This window comes from Trichechus manatus, unplaced genomic scaffold, assembly GCF_000243295.1.
Source record: "Trichechus manatus latirostris isolate Lorelei unplaced genomic scaffold, TriManLat1.0 scaffold00026, whole genome shotgun sequence".
NCBI classification, from domain to species: Eukaryota; Metazoa; Chordata; class Mammalia; order Sirenia; family Trichechidae; genus Trichechus; species Trichechus manatus.
Genome location: NW_004443962.1, coordinates 21,681,963 through 21,704,885, shown reverse-complemented (window position 1 = coordinate 21,704,885; position 22,923 = coordinate 21,681,963). Strand labels below are relative to the sequence as shown.

The following is a 22,923-nucleotide window of genomic DNA, read 5'->3' as shown; positions in this document are numbered from 1 at the left end:
CACTCCTAGGAATATATCGTAGAGAAATAAGAGTCATCACTCGTATAGACATATGCACACCTATGTTCATGGCAGCATTGTTCACAATAGCAAAAGGATGGAAAGAACGTAGGTGCCCATCAACAGATGAATGGATAAACAAACTATGGTACATACACACAATGGAGTACTGTGCAGCGAGAAAGAACAACAGTGAATCTGTGAAGCATCTCATAACATGGATGAAACTGGAGGACATTATGCTGAGTGAAATAAGTCAATCACAAGAGGACAAATATTGTATGAGACGAGAGTGGAGAAAGCCTCCAGCTGTGATATCCAGAGTGATATGGTTGGCAGGAATTGGTGGAAATTTTGTAATTAAAATATTTATTAATGCTTTATCTTGTTTCACCACTCTGATGTGTGGTAGAATGTGGAGCTCTGTTAATTTCAACAAATGGAATGAGACAAGTTTTAAAATTTTCTCTTCAGTAGAGTTTGACTTCTGAGAATAAGAAAACTGTTCATTTTATTATTGGCATTCCCATCAGAGTGACATTACCCAGGAAGGTTACATCTATTATGGCAATTCATTTTAAATATAAGGAATATAAGGTGCAGGAGGACCTCATTTTTAGGAGATAAAGCATGCAAAGCATTTTTATCTTACAGAACCGATAGAATTATAAAAATATTATTTACAAAGGTGGCACTTACAGAATGCATTAAATAGCAGATTCCACTAGTGCATGGAGATTGGTTTTCTTATTTACAGTTTTTTCTCACCCTCCTTGTCTTAGGCTGGGTTCTTTAGAGAAGCAAAACCAGTAAAACGTGTAAATATATGTAGAGAGAGATTTATATCAAGGAAATGGCTCACGCGTTTGTAGGGGCTGGAGCGTCCCAAGTCCATGGATCAGGATAGAGGCTTCTAATTTACATAGCCACAGGGGCTGGCAAACCCAGGATCAGCAGATCAGAGAGCAGAGCTCTTGCTCACAGGCTGCGAAAATCGACAAATCCCAAGATAGGCAGGCAAGACCACAAGTAAGCTGCTAGCTCAAGTCCTAAGAACCAGAGGTCAGACAAACAGGAGCCAGCAGCAGGATCCAGAGCGAGCAAAAGCCCAGAAGTCTTGCCAGAAAGTGCACTTATATTCGATGCAGGCCACATGCCCAAGGAAACTCTCTTTCAACTGATTGGCTACTCACAGCAGATCCCATCATGGAGGTGATGGCATTATATCAAATCTCATCATGGAAGTGATCACAACATCATATGATTGCAAACTACATCATAACTGCCAAACCACTGATAATCATGGCCCAGCCAAGTTAATACACAACCTTAACCATCACACTCCTTTTTGGGAAGTATGTGTTGTTGGCTAAATTAAGGTTTAGTTGTGTTTTTTTACCACCTGTCTTGGTTATCTAGTACTGCTGTAACAAATACCACAAGTGGATGACTTTATCAAACAAATTTATTCTCTCACAGTCTAGTCTGAATCCAGGGCACCAGCTCCAGAGGAAGGCTTTCTCTCTCTGTCGGCTCAGGGGCAGAGTCCTTGTCATTTATCCTCCCCTGGTGTAGGAGCTTCTCAGCACAGGAACCTCACATCCAAAGGACACACTCCCCTCCTTGTTCTTCATTCTTGGTGGCATGAGGTCCCCATCCTCTCTGCTCACTTCTCTCTTTTATATCTCAAAAAAGACTGACTTAAAATACAACCTAGTCCTGTAGATTGAGTCCTGCCTCATTAATATAATGCCTCCAATCCTGCCTCATTAACATCATAGAGGTTATGATTTGTAACACACAGGATAATCAAATCAGATCACAAAATGGTGGACAACCACACAATACTGGGAATCCTGGCATAGCCAAGTTGACATATATTTTGGGGGGACACAGTTGAATCCATAACACCACCTAGTAGAGCTGGAACTGAAGTGAATGCACTGGAGTACTTTGGGGGTACCACCATTTTAAAAGGTAAGAGGTCTAGAAACCACATCTTACGGTCTTAGATGCCCTTGGAGTGAAGGGATTGTATAACCTGAAAAGATTCAATAGTCATGTTTAAAAAGAGTAGACTTCTACTCTGGAGAACCAAATACAGTGAGAGTTATAGGACAATAATTATTTCATTTTAAGAAAGACTCTCCGAACAGAAGGCCCCTGAGTGGTGAAAATGGTTTTGTGCTCGACTACTAAACATCAGCAATTTGAACCCACCCAATTGCACCATGAAGAAAGGCCTGGCAATCTGCTTCTATAAAGATTACAGCCAAGAAAACTGGGGCAGTTCTACTTGGTAACACATGGATGGGATTCTCCATGAGTTGGAATTGACAGCAGTGGGTCCCCGCCGCCCAACAACTGATAACTTGTCTACAATGGAAAGGCCCCCTGAAAAGTAGTAGAGAGTAGTAAATTCTCTTATCACTGAAGATGTAGGGAGAGATTGTATCACTATCAGGGATGTTTTAGAAGAGATTGCTTCATTGGCATAGAAGTTAGACTAACTGATTTTGAAAGTCCCTTCGTATTCTCATATTCTCTTCTAAGTGGTTATGACCTAACACTGATGAACTGAGTTTTCTCCCGTCACAGTTCCTGAATAGCCGTTGGTTAGACATGAGAAGGGCGGGTCATGCTGTCATAGGTACTAGAGCTGAACTGCCCAGGAACGTGCCTGACCCTGAAGAGGGGCAGGAATGTGGCTGTTGGTTAGAGAGGGAGAGGGCTTAGATACAGGATCCGAATCCCTTAGCCAGCTACATCCTGTTGCCGTAGGCTTTCAAGGTCCATGTCAGGGGGACATTCAAGGCACAGTTACTCTGTTTATAACTCTAAGGTTTTTTTGCCTCAGAATGTGCCATGTGGAATACCTGTCGGTGAGCTGGATTAGACTATACAGAACTTCAGGGCATCATTTTGCTCTTCTGTGCCGGCCCAACGAACTTGACCAAACACAGCCCATGTCCTCCTCAGCTCCTTTCCCCTTCTCTGGTGCCCTGATTTCCCCCATGAACGCATCTTTACAGCAGGAAGAGGCAGAGAAAGTCGAGCTCAATGTGAAGTGATTCTGCCTTCCTAAAGCCTAGAGCAGTGTTGCCCTTTTAACTGAAAACAAATTCTCACTTATCTCAGTATTGACGTTTTTTCTACTTTACTCTTATTTACATACAAACAATATGAATTATAACCTTATAGTTTTTATACGAAAACCAAAACAAGTTTATAAAGTACAAATAAAGCTTTAAAGCCAGTGCATTTTAAAGTCAAACATGAATTTAATGAGAAGGTAATGTTTTGCCGAAATTGAATCACAATAAACCGCCTAACATAAGCATGTTTATTAACAGACAAGAATGGGAATAAATGCATTTCAACTAGATAAGATGGAAAAAGAACATGAAATCAAACTTCGTAAAAGTCACTTAACCTGTGGAAGGGTGCTCACCAGCTGCTGCAGTTGCCTCAAGCACCATGTCTCTGCCAGGACGACGGGACTGGGCTGAGGGTGCTGGTGCTGCATTGCAGCCTAGATGTCCCACACAGATGGGCAAGCTGCCCACTCCCACTGGCCTCCGTGCCCTGGAGAGATTTAAAAAAGCATCCCATTTATATGTTCCCTGAAGTTCTGAAAGAACTCACCAATAAAATTTCCTGGGCTTGGCCCTTTTTTTGAGGGGCACTTTTTTTTCACAACATTGAGTGTTTCTTCTTTTTCTTGGTTTGCTCTTGATCATTTGTATCTTGCTAAAAACAAACAAAAAACTGACTATTCATGCAGAGTTTCAAATTTATTTGCAAAGGAATTTATGACTCATTCTCTCATAATCCTTTTAATTTCCTCTATTACTGTAGTTCTGTTTTCTTTCTCATTCTCAATTTTGTGTATGAATGGTTTCTCTATATCGTTTTTGAAAAAAAATGGCAAACTGTTTCTAATGAATTTTTATTTTATTTAGGTTTTTAATTTTTTTGAAGGTTTATTTTATGTTCTTCCATCTTATCTTGTTGAAATGCATTTAGTCTCTTTCTGGTTAGTTAATGAACCTGCTCGTGACTAATAGAAACCTTCCTTGGAGTGGGGACGCCTTTGGCCAGTCCCCAAAGACTGAAATACAGGAGTGTCGTCACTACTTCCCTAGATTCTCTTTTAAGTCAACAGCGTGTTCGAGGCTTTTGTTCATGCTTTATTTCTAGTTTTCACACATTTTGGTTGGAGAATGAGATCTGTACTCTTCCCAGTTTTTGGAATTTATAGAGTTTTCCTTTACAACAGTTTGTATGTATGTTTCATGGACATTTAAACAAAAGGTATACTTTGCTTTCTCAGTTCAAAACTTATTATTACAAGATTTCTGTCACTTCTTGTATATTTTGTATCGTTCACTGTTGTGTTTTTTGGTGTAGAAAGGTTCATACTACATATACCTTAACTGCGATTTATATATGCCCCTTCAATCATTAAAAAGTTATCCCTTTTTCTCATTTAATGCAGTTTAGTATTAAATTCTACTTTGCCCAATATTATTACTGATATTAAATTTTGTATATTTTATAAGCATTATACATATAAATAAATGGCATTAATATAAAAATAATATTGCTAATGTTATAATGATGTTAATAATATATTGATATTAATGTTGATATCATTAATGTTATATTAATTATTATTGCTTGTGTATTTTTGATTGAATTACTAGATATATTTTGGCTTGTCCTTTGGTATACATTAACCTCCTTGAGAACGTTGGTTTGATATGTTGAACCAGTATGAAAGTTTCTTTTAATATTTGAAATTAATTCTGTTTACATTTCTAGTCTGTTTTATTACTAAACCTGAATCAAACCTGTTGCCATTGAGGCAATTCCAACTCATAGCGGCCCTATAGGACACAGTAGAACTGCCCCATAGGGTTTTCAAGGAGTGGCTGGTGAATTCGAACTGCCAACCTTTTGGTTAGCAGCTATAGCTCTTAACCACTGCACCACAGGGCTCCCCTGCTTTCTTATTGGGACACAAAATAGTAGATTTGATGAAATTTGAAAGTTCAGCTTTTTTTAATGTTTCATTATTTGTTTCTTCTTTCAAGAATTAATATTTTTTTTACCTTTTTGTTTGTAATCACCATTATCACAGCTAACTAAATTTAATTTGTTTATAATGTAACTTCCTCATTCATTACTTTTTAATGCTAGTTAATCCCTCAGCTAGAAGCTATCTTAAAATAGATTTTTCTTTCCTGAAAGGTTTTTTGACTGTTACACTTCCCGAGATTTCCCATTTTTGTTATTACTTTCTATAGCCACACATAGCCACTTGTGTGGAAAATAGTTCTCGAGTCACAAGTTTTTCTCATCCGAAATCTATCCTTTTTGTGTCATTCGTGCTGCTAAGACGTTAAAGGTTTCCCTGATAGAGGTGTGTATGTGTGTGTGTGTGTGCGTGTGTGTGTGTGTGTGCCTTTTCTAAGTGAGCTATTTTTATCTGCCTGGGTGCTTGAATGCCTTTCACATAGGTCCTTTCTGTAAGATTGCTGTGTATTCATTTTAAATAGAGTTTAAAGTTTCAATTAAGTCTAATATTTCCTCCCAAGTAATGTAGATAAAATCTCCCTTACCTAGTCCCTCTTTGAGTCCCTAGCTAGTGCAAACGGTTAAGTGTTCCACTACTAGCTGAAACGTTGGTGGTTTTGTTGCCAAACCCTAGAAGGTGGGTCCTGTTCGGTGTGCTTAGACCTGCCGATGATCTGGACACCAGCCTTTGAGAAAACTTTACTGCAATGCACAGAACAAGAAGCCAGGAAAAAGTTCCTCAGACTCAACTCCCGAGCTATGGGGAAGCAGGGCTTATATATGATTTGGGCAACAAGATGGCGGCTGCACAAGTGTACTGGGGAGGGAAAATTCTAGAAGGAATGCATAGGGAAGACATTGCAGGAATTATGGTGGCCAGGAAACAGGAGGTGACGTGGTTCTTGTCAGACCTTTCGCTTCAAAATAGGGTCCGGGTGATGATTTTCCTTCTGATTTGTTCCACCTGTTGCTGTGTGCTCTGTTGAGGTCAACTAATGGTCACAGCTGGCCCTTCTGTGCATACGGGGGGTGGGCCAAATCTGACTTGAGATGGTTTAAGGCAGTCTTTTCTGACTAACCTAAATTTACTGGCATTCATAGGATCAGATTCCAGTTTGAATCCACCAAAAGGCATCTCGGAAGACAGGCCTGCTGATCTGCTTCCAAAAGGTCACAGCCTTGAAAACCCTATGGAGCAGTTCTACTCTGCACACGTTGGGTCACCATAAGTTGAAATCGACTGGACAGCAGCTAGCAACAACAACAGTCCTTTACCAGGGGCCTGTTTGAGTGCCATCTTTATACTTACGCTAGAAGCTGGAAGTTGCTTCAAGGCAGTGGAAGGGAAACAGGAGGCATAGAACATTGCAGTTAGGAAACGTTGTGGATCGTTCTTTTCCTCTATGTTGGTTGAAACTCCTACTTTGAGGGACAATCCCACAATGATAGGGGTAATACCACCTCCCATTTGTAATGAGAAGGGTATCACTTGAGTTTTTGTTGTTCTCCTGTTTTAGGTTGAGAGATTCTGCTGCTTTGGTGAGACGTCCGGTTAAGTAAAGTGCCTTGAGAGCAGCACATAGTCTCTACAACTGCAAAATTGGCTATTAGAATTCTTATATTTTGTACTTATATTATATTTTATATGTCACATATTTAATAAATTATATAATATGTAAATATCTTCTATATTTTAACATATAAAATATTTTAATTTTATAAACTTATTTTATTATGTATGTGTGTGTGTGTGTGTGTGTGTGTGTGTGTGTGTGTGTATTCCACCCTACAAAGATTTCCCAAGTTTGGAGTTTTTTTGTTTGTTTGTTTTTATTGGTACTTTAGATGAAGGTTTACAGAGCAAACTAGCTTCTCATTAAACAACTAGTACACATATTGTTTTGTGACATCGATTGCCAACCCCACAACATGTCAACACTCTCCCTTCTCCACCTTGAGTTCCCTATTACCAGCTTTCCTATCCACTCCTGCCTTCTAGTCCTTGCCCCTGGGCTGGTGTGCCCCTTTAGTCTCTTTTTGTTTTATGGGCTTGTCTAATCTTTTGGCTGAAGTGTGAACCTCAGGAGTGACTTCAGTACTGAGTTAACAGGGTATCCGCGGGCAGTACTCTCGGGGTTTCTCCAGTCTCTGTCAGACCAGTAAGTCTGGTCTTTATTTATTTATTTTGTGAGTTTGAATTTTCTACATTTTTCTCCTGCTCTGTCCAGAACCCTCTATTATGACCCCTGTCAGACCAAGTTCAGATGTTTGATAGTACTCACCAGACACCACAGAGCATACTCACATAAGACTTTTATTTAAAGGCAGAGGATACAGTGCAGCAAGTGAAAGAGAGTGCAGGCTGGCATCAGGGGTCTAAGAGATGTGCCATGCATAAGCTCCCAGGGTCTTTATTCACACACACTGATCACTCTGTCTCCAGCTTGAGCCTCCAGGATCTGTGTGAGGAATCTTGATGGGGGCTTTGCACCAGCTCGGAGAGAACTGAGAAGTAGTCAACGTTTTACCTGTGCTTAAGCTAAAAGTAGAAGTTCCCAGCAGGGTTTTTGTCCCTCTCTGACCAGGGGATCCAACCAGGCTTACTTAATCTGTTAGGCCAGTTGCCCGCCAGTCAAGAAACCTGCCCAGGGAATCACCAGGATAGTTCTGGACTTTAAACAGCACGTCATACATTTCACTGCCTTTGTCTTGGTCAAAAGTAAAAAACTAGATGTTCTGATGTCCCCAGAGATAAAGATAGAGTTTTTCCAGTCTAGCTATAGAACAACTCTATCCTCCATATATCCCCACCTTCAAACCTCCTTCATCCAATTAAGAAGCTAGGTGGGTCAGAAGGAAAAAACAAAAAGAAAAGGTAGAGCATAGACAAGTAGACTGTCTTTGGCCACTCATCCACAGCTGACCCTTTGCAGTGTGATTGATTACTTTTGTGTGGCCTTTCGCCGATGGTCTTATAACTCCCACCCAGATGATTGGGTGGGACTGTGTGATAGGGTAATTGTGGCCTATTAAGGGATTGGTCAGTTTTGCCTTAAAAGAGAGCCAATTCTAGAGTAGAGAAGAGGATCCTACCACCACCAAGGAAGAACAGCCGGGAGCAGACAGTGCGTCCTTTGGACCCGGGATCCCTCTGCTGAGAAGCTCCTGGAAGCAGGAGACAGAGAGAGAGAGCAAGCTGTAACTCTGAAGAGAAGTGTTGGCAGGAGAGACCCAGCAGCAGGATACAGTGCGGTGGGCATCCCGGCCCACGGAGAGAGAAAGCTGAGTGCCTCTGGGCAGAGGCCTAGGGCCAAGGAGAGGCGTGCCTGCGAGCACTGCTGGGAAGAGGCTGTCCTGATGGAAGAACTGTACCCATGAGAGTTCCTGAGCCTGAGTTGTAAACTGTTACTTCCCTAATAAACCTCATAATCTTAAGTATGGTCTGTGAGTTCTGTGTGGCCATTGCAATGAAGGGTCAAACCCAGCAGAGAAGTAGAGAGTGCCATGGGAGGGACAGTTGGTGTTAGAACTGGTAAAGATGGTGGAGAAAGGAGGCATGTCTGACGTCCACTTCATAGGAATCAGCCTTGGGCTGTTGATCTTGATTCTCCTTCCCCGTTTGTGAAGTTAGAGGAGATCAGACACCACCCCCATGCCTTTTTCACACCCTTAGATGGGCAATAGATTACAAGCGTGTTACTTATTATCTTGTCTTTCTTACTGCCCAATTTCCCCAAGTTGGGGGTGGTGAATAGGCACACATTTCTCAAAGTTCATGCTATGAGATTAAGTTTCAATTTTGATGTTTTCTTCTATAAATTCACTACTTTTTGTTCCTTTAGGTACATTTTAGGGAAAGGGTGGTGTTCATGAACTAATTAATACAAGTGCCATCATCTTTCATGGACATTCAGCCAACAGCTCAAAGGTAGGCGAGCTAAGAAGTTCCCAGGAGAAACAGTGTCTGGACTGTGAGTATCCAAAAGCCATTGACTGTGGGTGCAGTGGAGCCAATCTGAGGTACTTGCTCAGGTCATGTGACCCTGAAGGGAAGAGCAGCATAATAATTTAACCTTCAATCAACTGAAGGAATATCACTCATCATCCCTTCCCTGTCCCTTCCTTTACCCTTCCTACATGAACCAGTCATTGAATATACATTCTATCTTAAACATAATTAATTGTGTACATGACTGTCCTCTGCTAGTCTGTGAGCTTCTGTACAGGGAAATGTCTTTTTCATTTTTCCATTCTTGGTTTCTAACAAAGTATATGGAAAATGGAAGAAATACAATAATATTTGAATTGCCATATAATTTGAATCTGACCTATAAGTTAATATCCTGGATTAAGAACTGGAATGATCAGATGGTTCTTTCCACACACCAAGGGTTTCTGCTGCTCTTGACCAGGACTTGCCAAATTTAGACATATTCCTGCCTCTGCTTACCCTGTCCTAATTGGCTCTCCAAAGGCAGTTTATGACAAGAAGCAGCCAAAGATGGAAAAGAGGCTGAAGGAAACTGAATGATGGTGAAGGCTACAGGAGGAGTTTACTTTCCCTCTAACATTTTCTGGGAAGGAAAGTGAGGCTTGCTTACAGTAGGGACTGACAATCTTCCAGAAATGTCTTGCCAAGGTGTTCCCTATCTCCCTCCTTCAGGGATCTCTTTAAATTGCAGATATTCTTGGAAAGAATAACACCTTTAGCCTATCAGTTACACCTAATCAGTTGTAGCCATCTGAGAGCCAGAATGAATCATGGGAGAGAGGCCTGGGAAAGGAGAAAAGGGCCAGTAGAGAGGAAAAGGATGCTGATGATGGAGGAGGACAGCCAATGAAAATTTTGCCCAGGATCAGTGTTAGTTACTTAAAACCATCCCACCCCTTCAACCTGCCCCCCTACTCCATCTGCCAACCCATGGATTGGGGGATAGAGGACCATTATTTTGCTTTCTAGAAGAAAAAAATGTGAATATTTAAGGTTTCTGCAGTCTTCCTAGTTTGTCCAAATTTAAGGATATCAGAGAGGTGGTGCATATGTGGTCACACAATTCGGAAACTGTGTTGAAGGACATGCATATGGCTTGTTGGAGGGATTCCTTAGGTGTTCATGCAGCACACAGCCCTTGCCAACCTGAATGTCCTTGGAAATTTCAGTCTGACTGTAATGAGATGATAATGGTTTCTGTGTGTTAGAGGTGATGACCCATTGAGTTTCAGCCAAAGCATGCACCATGCTGGAAAGAACCCAATGAAGTTACTGAATACCATTCTCTGTTTCCACAAACATCAGGAACGGGATTCCGAACTATGAAGTCTGGGTTCTCTGAGATTTTGACATAAATTCGATCATATAAATCCTCTGAGCTAAGGGCCCAGAAAGAGTCATAAATGTCACAGAGCTAGACAAGAACCTCTGTCTAGCCCTACTCTTTTATATTGCACAAGAGGAACTGAGACCCAGAGGTAAAGTGACTTCCCTCAGGTCACACAAGCAGTAAATGACAGAGCAAGGACAGGTACCCAGTTTTTCTGACTCTCAGTGCAGTGGCTTTTCCGTGACACCCATCAAATTCTGTTACAACTGACCCTTTGCCCATCACCACCCAAATCTTGATACTTGGGTCCTTAATAACCTGAGCAGAACTAATGGAAAGTCTGCCACTGAGGTCTTTGTACCAACTCTGAGAGAACTGAGCAGAGGTAGTTAGCATTTTATTGGTGCTTCACCTTGACACGAAGTTAGGAACGCTCACCCATTATGCCCTACTGTCTGCACACCTCCCACCATATAGTACAGACCAACCAAGCAGGAGTGAGGAGGAGAGGAAAGCAATCCAGCGGGCAGGGGGAGTGGGTGGTGTGGAGAGATACACAGAGGTCCCTTTCAGGAAGCTTTGATTTTTCTGGAATCTCCACACATTAAGTACTGGGATGTATCAGTGAGAGACACAATTTCCCCAACGAGGCCATCCTTCACCCTGGTCTTGAGCTGTTTTTATCCTCAAGCCTTCTAGAAATTGAGAAGGCGTGGGCTTCATTATCATTTTTTTTTCACTAGGGAAATCAGAATGATTTATAATTTACAAAATCATTTACATAAAACTTATTTGTAATGATTTTGATGCCTGTAAGTCATGTCTAATTTTGACATCCTGTTCTGACTTTAACCACATATAGGACTTTAAAAAATATTTATCCGTGTAGGAATATCATATTTTCAGAAATTGTTATATTGAGAGTCAGGCACTAAAATTTATGAAATAAGAGGAAAATTCTTTAAGAAAGGGAAATATCAAGTGGAATAATGTAAATATAGAAGCCCTTTTATATTCTTGATTTGGTTTGAACATCCATTTGCAAGGCATGGTTAGTGAATCCCAAACTATTTTTAAATGAGTAAAACAGGACGGGCTTCATTATTCATATTCTCCAGGAAATGAGACCAGCTGGGCTTTGCTCACTCCACTGCCTCTGACCTTCTCCTGTGTTGCAGAGAAGGGTCCCTCTGCTGAATTAGTATTTACCGTATAGCCCTGGGAGATCGCTGATGAAGAGCAGTCCTTAGAAATAAATGGAAGGGAGTCGTGACAGCTGGCAGCATCAGCAAGGCTGTGTCCTAGGGTCTTCCAAATTGCCCCAAATCTACTAGTTGCTTTTCTTTCTAAACACCATAATTTCATTATCTTTCTCAAAAACTATATTTTCCTTCCTATCTTCTTTGTTTTTTTTAATCTTTTCTGGAAGGAAATGTTTATTGATAGAAAATCAATACTCAGATTTCAAACTACCTGGTCTAAACTCCCAGAAGACAGATTCTGTTACCTAATTCTCCAATCTCCGCATATCCTGACGTATAAATTGCATTTTTCCAGACGATAGGATTTGAGGACATTTACCAATAGTATCTCCCTCTGAATGTGTTCCAGTTCCTTTGCTGAGCTGTGATTTATTCTACAGCACTCCAAATAATGAAGACATGCCTTCTTCCCCACTCATTAGAAGTTGTGTTCAGGTGCATTGTGGGTAATTATCTCAGTGCCAGTGAAACAATACGAATGTCTGAAAAAGCATTCTCAGGTTTGAAAAGGTGTTGTGTGTCTGGTTGCAGGAGCTAGCATCTTATTAATATATTCTATAAATTTTCCATTATTCCTATTCAATTGATTTCCTTGGGAGATTTAACTCCTTCTTTATTATATTTCTTGAAATTGAGAATATTTGTCCCCGTACTTAAAAATTGTCCCAACATAATTTCAGAAGCAATGATAAACAAATCCATTGTATGACGATGTTGAGCTGTGCTTCACCTTTGCAGAAATTTAAGAGCAATACATATCCACCTGATTATCTCACCTCACACCTCAAGTCTGTCCAAGGAGAGAGGAGGAAAGCTCTCCACCATGGGAGAGACAGGGGTGAGGGCAGAATTCTGTGTCTCCCTGCCAGAACCCTGGAAGTATCACTTTTGGCTGCACTGCCAGATTCTGGTGAGGATTTAGGGATTCCTTTTCCCGGCTCCCTGATGTATTTCTGAATAGACCTGAAGGTAAGAGAAACAGGGCAGGAAGTAGCTATGATAACAAAGTTGGGTTTGCTCCTTTCTTTGGCTTTTGGTGGCCAGTGTCACTGGACTGCTGGGGTATTAGCTTCATGAAAGAAGCTCACAGTACAGAGCAGAATTAGCTTTATCATTTTTAGACTGGCATTTCAAAGGTGCTAAGGAACTATCTGTCCTCTCATTCACCTTTCCTGAAAATATCTGTGCCAGGATACTTGATTAATTTTTTTAACAATCATCTTCACTTATCAATAAATCCTGAAATAAAGAAAAAGTAAAAGAGAGGTAGAGCATGCTTATTTTACAGTCTTTTGTCTACCAAATAATGTCCATTATAAGAAAAGGAATAACCATTTTCAGTACAATTATTAGTACCAGATTGCCTCCAACTACAGAAATAAACAGTTCTTTTAAATGTCTTTATAATTTAAAAGCTTCAATAACAAACCACGACTAGGAAAAAGTTTGCTATTTATTTAGTCTTAGAACACTGAAAGAAAAAGGCAGGGAATGTAGGCAGTGTGGAAGAACTCCTTTACATAGCTGGCCGCATGGGGCTTCAGCAGCAGCAGGGGACAGTGGCTGGGGCTAAGGTTACATATTTCTGTTCAGTAAGGGTATCCATGGTGGTAACTCTCATGATGGCGGTAGTCATCCTGGTAACCATCTTGGTATCCTTGATGGTAACTATGGTAACCGTAGCCTGCATACTCATCTTCTGGGCAGCGCATCCCCAGTGACTGCTGAATGGCCATTTCCTGTCTCCGGAGTTGCATTGAATCAATTAAATCATACACGATCACCATGGACCACATTGGGGAAGGATACCAGGATTTTACATTTCCATCTTTTCCAACTAGAAGCATGGAGAAGTACTCCGGACTCACTTGAAAATAGTTACGTATGTCTTTCACCAAATGGGCAGGTACGTCTTCTCGATCAACAACAGAGCTCCCTAGAGTAGGATTAGTATAGCTGTTAGTGGATTAAAGAATCAGAGCTCAGGGGAACATCAAAGTGAGAGGAATCACTGTGAGAATAGAGCGAAGACCCATGAGCCTGTTCTCTGTAGCTCAAAACCCAATTAAAGAAATATCTGCTTTTTCTACCAGGAGTTAAATTCCTGCTATTTTGCAATATTATCAGTATCAAAATTTGGGGCACGTGACACCTTTTTTATAGGAATGCTACTAAGTATAAAACCAGCCCCTTAATTTAATCCTGGCAAGATTAAATTCTTTAAATTTTATCATTAAAAAAGATTGTGTTGGTTATATTTCTAAATTTATTTCCGATTAGCTTAGTTACTCACTTTTTTGCAAATACGATTTTACTTGTGACACTTATTTTATAGTGAAAGGTGGAAAATACCAATTATGGAAGATCTAGACAAATGTATTTAAACCATAAGAAAAGAAGATGCTGGAAGTGGTCAGGGAGATGACATTTCCTGGGGTCTGCTTGTGCCAGGTCTTTTACACAAATTGTCTCATGCGAAAAGCTTGCTCTTGGGAGGAGGGACTGGATTTGCTTTCTGAAAGTTTCAGTCACTAGTGATTTTCTTTTAGCTTCTCTGAGCTTTTAGTTTATCTCGTCATCTATTGAAAGGGAATAAATGAGATTTGACCTATGTACCTCATAAAACTATTGTGAGAATTAAATGAGATAAAAGATAAAAATGCTTTGTAAACCATACAGCCCTATACAGATAGAAAGCACTACTGTAGTTAATAAAATTAATATTTATGTCATTTTTAAGGGATTTTGCATTAAAAACAATTATTAGTCCTTGCTGTCAATCTCCCCTCCCCCCCCCCATACTCTGTATATACACACACACACATACACACACACACACACACACACAAGGTAGGAGGGGGGATTCAATAAACTGTTCACATTGGAGGTACACTCAATGTTTACAGACAACTTAATATAATGTAATTGAATTTAACACTACTTCGTACTGTTTTAAAATAACACATTACCATTAATCGGGAACAGTTCTAAAACTCCCCCAACTTCCTCTCCAATGCCTAAAAGCTTCAGAATGGTTATGTGGCGCAGACCTGAGAGAAAAAGAAGCCACAAAATTAGGAGAAATGACTTTAGGTCATCTTTTACTTCCAAGGACCTGAGGTCTAACAATTAAAAAAATCTCCTAAATTTAAAAATATGCATAACCTGACTAAGTAGAATAATCCATTTTTTAAAAATTCCCATAAGAAAATAATAAAATACGTTTAAAATCTTGAAAGAAGATCAGTTGCAGATTTTAGGATGACGATTGTTTTTGTTAGGTGGCATCAAGACATTTCCAGCTCACAGTGACACTATGTACAACAGAACGAAACACTGCCTGGTCCTGCACCATCCTCACAATCATTGTTATGCTTGAGCCCATTGTTGCAGCCACTGTGTCAATCCATCTCCTTGAAGGTCTTTCTATTTTTTGCTGACCCTCTACCAAGCATGATGTCACAATAGGGTCGGTTATTATTTGTTTTTCCAGATTAATCTAAAACAATTTGCTCTCAAATTGTGATTCTTACTCTATTAAATAACAAAACAAAAATGAAGTCATTGGAACATTAAAATATCTGTGATGATATAAGCTGATTAGGTTTCTGAAAAAAAAAAAAGTCAAGTTGTGAAATCATAACAGCTTTTATGGATAACAACCTTCTCTCAGAGAAAAGACTGCAGACCCTATCCACTGCATTTGTTGAAGTAAAAGTTCCAAGCGTCTTTGCACAAAAGTTTGTTGACTTAAGCAGGTTCTTCTAACTTCTTTAGAGGATTCAGAGGGAAAACACTTAAGCAGGCATAGCTTACTTTCACAGCCTCAGCTAAAGTTTCAGAAAAGGAGGGAAAGTCAGGCCTGGGTAGCTGGTTGGAATTCTTTTTTTTTTTTTTTTTTTAATTTTTTTTTTTATTGTTGCAGTTTAAATGAAGTTTACGTTTCAAGTTAGTCTCCCATACAAAAATTTATACATACGTTGTTATGTGACCCTAATTTCTCTCCCCATACTGTAACAGCACACTCCTCCTTTCCACCCAATTCCCATGACTATTCAACCAGCTCCTAACCCTCTCTGACTTCTCATCTCACTTCCAGAAAGAAGTTGCCCATTTAGACTCTTGTATCTACTTGAGCTAAGAGGCACATTCCTCATGAGTATCACTTTATGTCCCACAGTCCAGTCCAATCCCTGTCTGAAGAGTTGGCCTCAGAAATTGTTTTAGTTCCGGGCTGATAGAGAATCCAAGGGCCATGCTTTCCGGGGTTCCTCCAGTCTCAGTCAGACCATTAAGTCTGGTCTTCTTACTAGAATTTGAGTTCTGTACCCCACATTTCTCCTGCTCCATCCGGGACTCTCTGTTGTGTTCCCTGTCAGGGCAGTCATTGGTGGTAGCTGGGCACCATCTAGTTCTTCTGGTCACAGGCTGATGAAGTCTCTGGTTTATGTGGCCCTTTCTGTCTCTTAGGCTAATACTTTCCTTGTGTCTATGGTGTTCTTCATTCTCCTTTACTCTAGGTAGTTGGGACCAATTGATTCATCTTAGATGACCACTTGAAAGCTTTTAAGACCCCAGATGCCACTCACCAAAGTAGGATACAGAACATTTTCTTAATAAGCTTTGTTATGCCAATTGACCTAGATGTCCCCTGAAAGCATGGTCCCCAGACCCCTACCCCTGCTAGTCTGTCCCTCAAAGTGTTTTATTGTATTCAGGAAACTTCTTAGCTTTGGTTTAGTCCAGTTGTGCTGACTTCCCCTGTAGTGTGTGCTGTCCTTCCCTTCACCTAAGATAATTCTTATGTATATCGAGTTAGTAAATAACCCTCACCCTCCCTCCCCACCCTCATAACCATCAAAGAATGTTTTCTTTTGTGTTTAAACCTTTTCTTGAGTTCTTATAATAGTGGTCTTATACAATATTTGTCCTTCTGTGACTGACTAAATTCACTTAGCATAATGCCCTCCAGATTCCTCCATGTTATAAGATGTTTCACGGCTTCATCGTTTTTCTTTGTTGTTGCGTAGTATTGGTTGGAATTCTTTTGAAGATGAAATGCACATGAAAGGATTCAGGAGGAAGAAAATAGGAGGATAAGAGGCTGTCAAATCACCATACCAAGATTTCACGGTTTTAGTTTGGAACTAACAATGTGAATATTGATGGTATTTGTTGTTCAGAGGAGAAAACTGAAAGCTGCCACCCATAACAAAAACCCATTGCCATCGAGTCAATTCTGACTCATAGCAACTGTCTTACTCATCTATTGCTGCTATAACAGAAATACCACAAGTGGATGGCTTTAACAAAGAGAAATTTATTCTGTCACAGTCTAGTAGGCTGTAAGTCCAAATTCAGGGCATCAGCTCCAGGGAAAGGCTTTCTCTCTCTGTTGGTTCTGGAGGAAGGTCCTTGTCATCAATCTTCCCTTGATCTGGGAGCATCTCAGCACAGAAACCTCAGGTCCAAAGGACATGGTCTGCTCCTGGCACTGCTTTCTTGGTGGTTTGAGGTCCCCCCATCTCTCTGCTCTCTTCTTTCTTCTGTATCTCAAGAGAGATTGGCCCAAGACACTATTCTAATCTTGTAGACTTCATCAATATGACTGCTGCTAACCCATCTTATTACATCATAGTGATAGAATTTACAACACACAGGGAAATCACATCAAATGTCAAAATGGTAGACAATCACACAATACTGGAAATCATGACCTAGCCAAGTTGACAGACATTTTTGGGGGTACACAATTCAATCCATGACAGCAACCCCTTAGGACAGAGTAGAACTGCCCCACAGGGTTTCCAGGTTGAGGCTGGTGGATTTGAACTGCTAACCTTTTGGTTAGCAGCCATAGCACGCCATAGCTCTTAACTATCGTGCCACGAGGGCCCCCATGGGAGAGCTAAAATACAGGCAAAATGCTATTTTAAAAAATTTTTTTGTTTTTTGTTTTTTTGGTCTTCTTATTCCATAGAAGTCAAGGATTTTATTCTACATGCTTGTGAGTCATATTTTAAGAAGGGAAGACCATTAATTTAATTATTCCTGGAAAACATGGCTTTTTCACATTTCCTGCATATTATGAAAGGGTTTGCTAACACTGATGTAATACAGGTCTGTGTGCAGAGAAATCAACAAACTGTGATTTAACTCTGGTGGCATAGTGGTTAAGAGCTACAGCTGCTAACCAAAAGGTCAGCAGTTCGAATCCACCAGGTGATCCTTGGAAACCCTATGGGGCAGTTCTACTCTGTCCTGTAGGGTCACTATGAGTCGGAATCGACTCAACGGCAGCAGGTTTTTTTGTTTGTTTGTTTGTTTGTTTTAAGAACTCAGGGGGGTGGGACCAAGATGACAGAGTAGTCAGCCGCTTCCTGTGGTCCCTCTTACAACAAAGACCCAAAATAAACAAGTGAATCTATTGTATATGACAACTAGGAGCCCTGAACATCAAAGGCAAAGTTGAGAAATCAGACTGAGCGGCAGGATGAGGGAGACAGTTTGGAAGCAACAAGGAATTGCCAAACCTGACCCGGCTGGAGCCAACATCCTTCAAGCTGGATTGGCTCATGTGCATGGTTAGGCAAGCAGTGGCACACAGAAGGTGTTTTCCACATCAGGAGAGACCCAGCGGCAGAGAGTCTACTTGGCCATCCCGAACCAGCGAAAAGCAGCACTGAAGCAGCTAAAGATAAGTACTTGCATCTGGCCTACCATGCAGATCAAAAAACACTTCATTTGGGAAAAAACTCTCTTCCATTTACCTCCCCTCTCCCTGCTCTGCACTGCATCCTGGGCCAGCTTCAGCAATTGCCGAGTCCCCTGGGCTGGGAGTAGGACCCATCATGCACCTTGAGCCATTTTCCCGGCCTTGGAGAGGGAACAAAATAACAAACATGGAAAAAATAATCTGCTGGCTCCCCTAAGCCAGGAACTCTGGCTTGACACAGCTCCTTTGCCTAGGCACAGGTATAAGGGGTCCATGGACTTTGAATGCCTTTCACCCCTGCATAGACTTGTGTGGGCCCATTTCAACAGCGTAGGCCCTCATTACCACAGAACAACAGGGTATATACCTGAAGTCTAACTTCAATTGTTTCAGCAGTGAAGTGGCAGGTTTGTGACATTTGACACTGCTCTGCCCATTAAGCATGATCCTCACCTGCCCACATCAGGGGCCTGAGGACTGGTGGCTCCACCCAAGCCACCTACCCACCCATGACAGGGGTCCAAGAATAAGTGGTGCACCCCAGGCCTTAAAGCCAACAGCACTGGGTGCTCATAGTCTGGCAGCAAAACCCACCCATCTGTGCGCTATAGGGAACAGGGACATGCTTTCCCCTCCAACACCCAGGGGCAGCCATCAGCCCCCTTCATTGCTCAGCGTGTGACCCCCTACTGCAGCCAGATACCTGTGCCTCCACCAATCACCCATGCCTGTCAAGGACTGTAGGTGAAAGCTTGCACCACACACTTGATGACCAACTACCTGGACACCTGAGCTGGATCCATATGAGAAAAGTTAATGGACTTCTGGGCTCACATATTGTTACTAAGTAACAGATTTTACCACCAGGTGACAGGACGTTAGAGCTTCAAAGGCGCCAATAATAAAACTAGCTCATGTGAGCAGCCTATTTGGGCATATCAAAACAAAACAAAACAAGAAGCTAACAGTAAGCAAACATAAAATAAATATAATAACTTAGTGATGACTTGGAGACAACAGTCAATATCAAATCACATAAACAGGCAGACCATGAAGGCTTCAGCAAGCTCCCAAATAAAGAATTAATAAATTTTCCAGAAGGAAGAGAATTTCTTGGAATTACCAGAGGCAGAATACAAAAGATTAATATACAAAACTCTTCAAGAGATCAGGAAGGAGATCAGACAAAATGCATAAAAAGCCAAAGAACACACAAACCAATAGAGGAACTTAAGAAGGTTATTCAAGAGCATAATGAAAAATGACAAATTTAATAGGCTGCAAGAATCCATAGAGAGATAGCAATCAGAAATCCAGAAGATTAACAAAAAAATTCACAATTAGACAACTCAATAGAAAGTCTTAGGAGAAGAATTGAGGCAGTAGAAGTCAGAATTAGTGAGACTGAAGATAAAGCCCTTGACACCAACTTATTGGAGGAAAAATCAGATAAAAGAATTTTTGAAAATGAAGAAACTCTAAGAATTATGTGGGACTCTATCAAGAGAAATAACCTACGAGTGATTGGGGTACTAGAACGGAGGGGATAACAGAAAATACAGAAGAAATTCTTGCAGAATTGTTGACAGAAAACTTCCCTGATATTATGAAAAATTAGAAGATATCTATCCAAGATGCTCATCGAACCCCACATGAGGTAGATCCCAAAAGAAAGTCACCAAGACATATTATAATCAAACTTGCCAAAACCAAAGATAAAGAGAGAATTTTAAGAGAAGCTAGGGATAAACGAAAAGTCATCTACAAAGGAAAGTCAATAAGACTAAGCTAAGACTAAACTCGAACTACTCAGCAGAAACCACGTAGGCAAGAAGGCAATGGGATGACATATATAAAGTCTTGAAGGAAAAAAATTGCCAGCCAAGAATTATATATATCCAGCAAAACTGTCTCTCAAATACAATGGTGAAATTAGGGCATTTTCAGATAAACAGAAGTTAAAGGAATTTGCAAAATCCAAACCAAAATTACAAGAAATACTAAAGGGAGTCCTCTGGTTAGAAAATCAATAACATCAGATAACAACCCAAGACTAGAACACAGGACAGAACAACCAGATATCAACCCAGATAGGGGAGTCACAAAAATAAAGCAAAACATTGAAAATAGGGAAACAGAGCCGTCGATACATAAAAGATGACATTACAACAAAATAGAGGGACTAAAAAAATGTAGACATAGATTTTTCATATGGAGAGGAAGTTAAGGCAATATAAAGAAATAAAAGACTGGTTTAAACTTAGAAAAATAGGGGTAAATATTAAGGTAATCACAAAGGAAACTAACAATCCTACGCGTCAAGATAAAAAAGAAGAAAAATATAAAGACTTAGCAAATAAAAATCAACAACAATGAAAAAGAAGAAAAGAAATACATAAAGAAAAACGACTCAGCACAGAAAATTAAATGGAACAAAGAAACTGTCAACAACACACAAAAAAAGACAGCAAAATGACAACACTAAACTCAAACCTATCAAAAATTATGCTGAATGTAAATGGACTAAATGTACCAATAAAGAGACAGAGAGTGGTAGAATGGATAAAAAAACAAGATCCATCTATATGCTGCCTACAAGACACACACCTTAGACTTAAAGACACAAACAAACTAAAACTCGAAGGATGGAAGAAAAATATCAAGCAAACGACACTCAAAAAACAGCAGGAGGAGCCCTGGTGGTGCAGTGGTTAAGAGCTATGGCTGCAGACCACAAGGTCAGCAGTTCAAATCCACCAGCCACTCCTTGGAAACCCTATGAGGCAGTTCTACTTATACGGTTGCTATGAGTCAGAATTGACTCGACGGCAATGGTTTTAGTACAATAAAATATTTAAAAAAAAAAAAAAAACAGCAGGAGTGGCAATATTAATCTCTGAGAAAATAGACTTTAAAGTAAAATCCACCACAAAGGTTAAGGAAGGACACTATATAATGATTAAAGAATCAGTACACCAGGAGGACATAACTATAATAAATATTTATGCACCCAACGACAGGGCTTCAAAATACATAAACTCTAACAGCATTGGAAAGAGAGATAGACAGCTCCACAATAATAGTAGAAGATTTCAACACACCACTTTCGGTGAAGGACAGAACATCCAGAAAGAAGCTCAATAAAGACGCGGAAGATCTAAATACTACAATCAACTAATTTGATCTCAGGGACATATACCAAACACTACACCCAACAGCAGCCATATATACTTTCTTTTCCAATGCACATAAAACATTCTCCAGAATAGGCCACATATTAGGCCATAAAGCAAGCCTTAACAAAATGCAAAGCATCGAAATATACAAAGCATCTTTTCTAACTTTAAAGCCATAAAGCAGAAATCAATAAGAGAAAAATCAAGGAACAAAAATCAAACACATGGAAACTGAACAACACCTTGCTCAAAAACTATTGGGTTATAGAAGAAATTAAGGATGGCATAAAGAAATTTATACAATCAAACGAGAATGAAAACACATCCTACTACAACCTTTGGAACACAGCAAAAGCAGTTATCAGAGGTCAGTTTATAGCAATAAATGCACACATCCAAAAAGAAGGGCCAAAATCAAAACATTAACCCTACAACTGGAAAAAAAAGAAAGAAAGCAGCAAAAGAAGCCCTCAGGTGCCGGAAGAAAGGAAACAATACAAATTACAGCAGAATTAAATGAAATAGAGAATAGAAAAACAATTGAAAGCATTAACAAGATCAAAAGCTGGTTCTCTGAAAAGATCGACAATACCATGGCCTCTACCAGACTGAGTCCAGTATAGCTAGATGGTTCCTGGCTACCACTACTGACTGCTCTGACCAGGATCACAATAGAGGGTCCTGGACAGAGCTGGAAAAGGATGTAGAACAAAATTCTAACTCACAAAAAAAAGACCAGATTTACTGGCTTGACAGACTGGAGAAAGCCTGAGAGTATGGCCCCCAGACACCTTTTTAGCTCAGTGGTGAAGTCACTCCAGAAGTTCCCCATTCAGCCGGGGATTGGATAGCCTCATAAGACAAAACGGGACTAATGAAGCACAGTAGTCCAGGGACAAGGACTAGTAGGCAGGAGAGGACAAGAAAGTTGGTGATAGGGAACCCAAGGTTGAGAAGTGGCAGTGTTGACATGTCATGGGGTTGATAACCATTGTCATACGGCAATATGTGTACTAACTGTTTAATGAAAAACTATTTGTTCTGCAAACCTTCATCTAAGGTACAAAAAAAGAAAAAAAGATTTATCTATGTGAGATCAAATTGACAACAGCAACTCAAAAGGTTTGATGTGAAGCCTAGGGGGCAGTGAGTTGAAGATAATGGTGATAATTTGATAATTTGAAAAAGGATAGTGAGAATAGCATCCTAACTGGAAGAAAGTAATAGAAGTCACTGAATTGTACATGTGGCAACTTTTGAAATGGTGTAACTTTGGCTATGTACATTTTCACCAAAAAAAAAAGGTCCTCCAAGGTCGAGAAGGGAGAATGTTGACATGTAGTGGGGTTGTTAACCAATGTCATAAAACA

At 40.2% G+C, this 22,923-nt stretch overlaps 1 protein-coding gene across 3 annotated transcripts in view; it reads right to left on the bottom strand.

Moving 5' to 3' along the window:
* Window positions 1–13,097: 13,097 nt before the first annotated feature.
* Window positions 13,098–22,923, bottom strand: part of CCDC80 (coiled-coil domain containing 80) — a 54,347-nt gene continuing 44,521 nt past the window's right edge. For all 3 annotated transcript variants that reach the window (XM_023728884.1, XM_004373684.2, XM_004373683.1), the window contains 2 exons: window positions 14,632–14,712; window positions 13,098–13,598 (listed from right to left, as the gene is read on the bottom strand). In XM_023728884.1, the coding sequence (XP_023584652.1) occupies window positions 13,252–13,598; window positions 14,632–14,712 (428 nt within the window). In that variant the 3' untranslated portion in view covers window positions 13,098–13,251. The remainder of the gene's footprint in view (window positions 13,599–14,631; window positions 14,713–22,923) is intronic.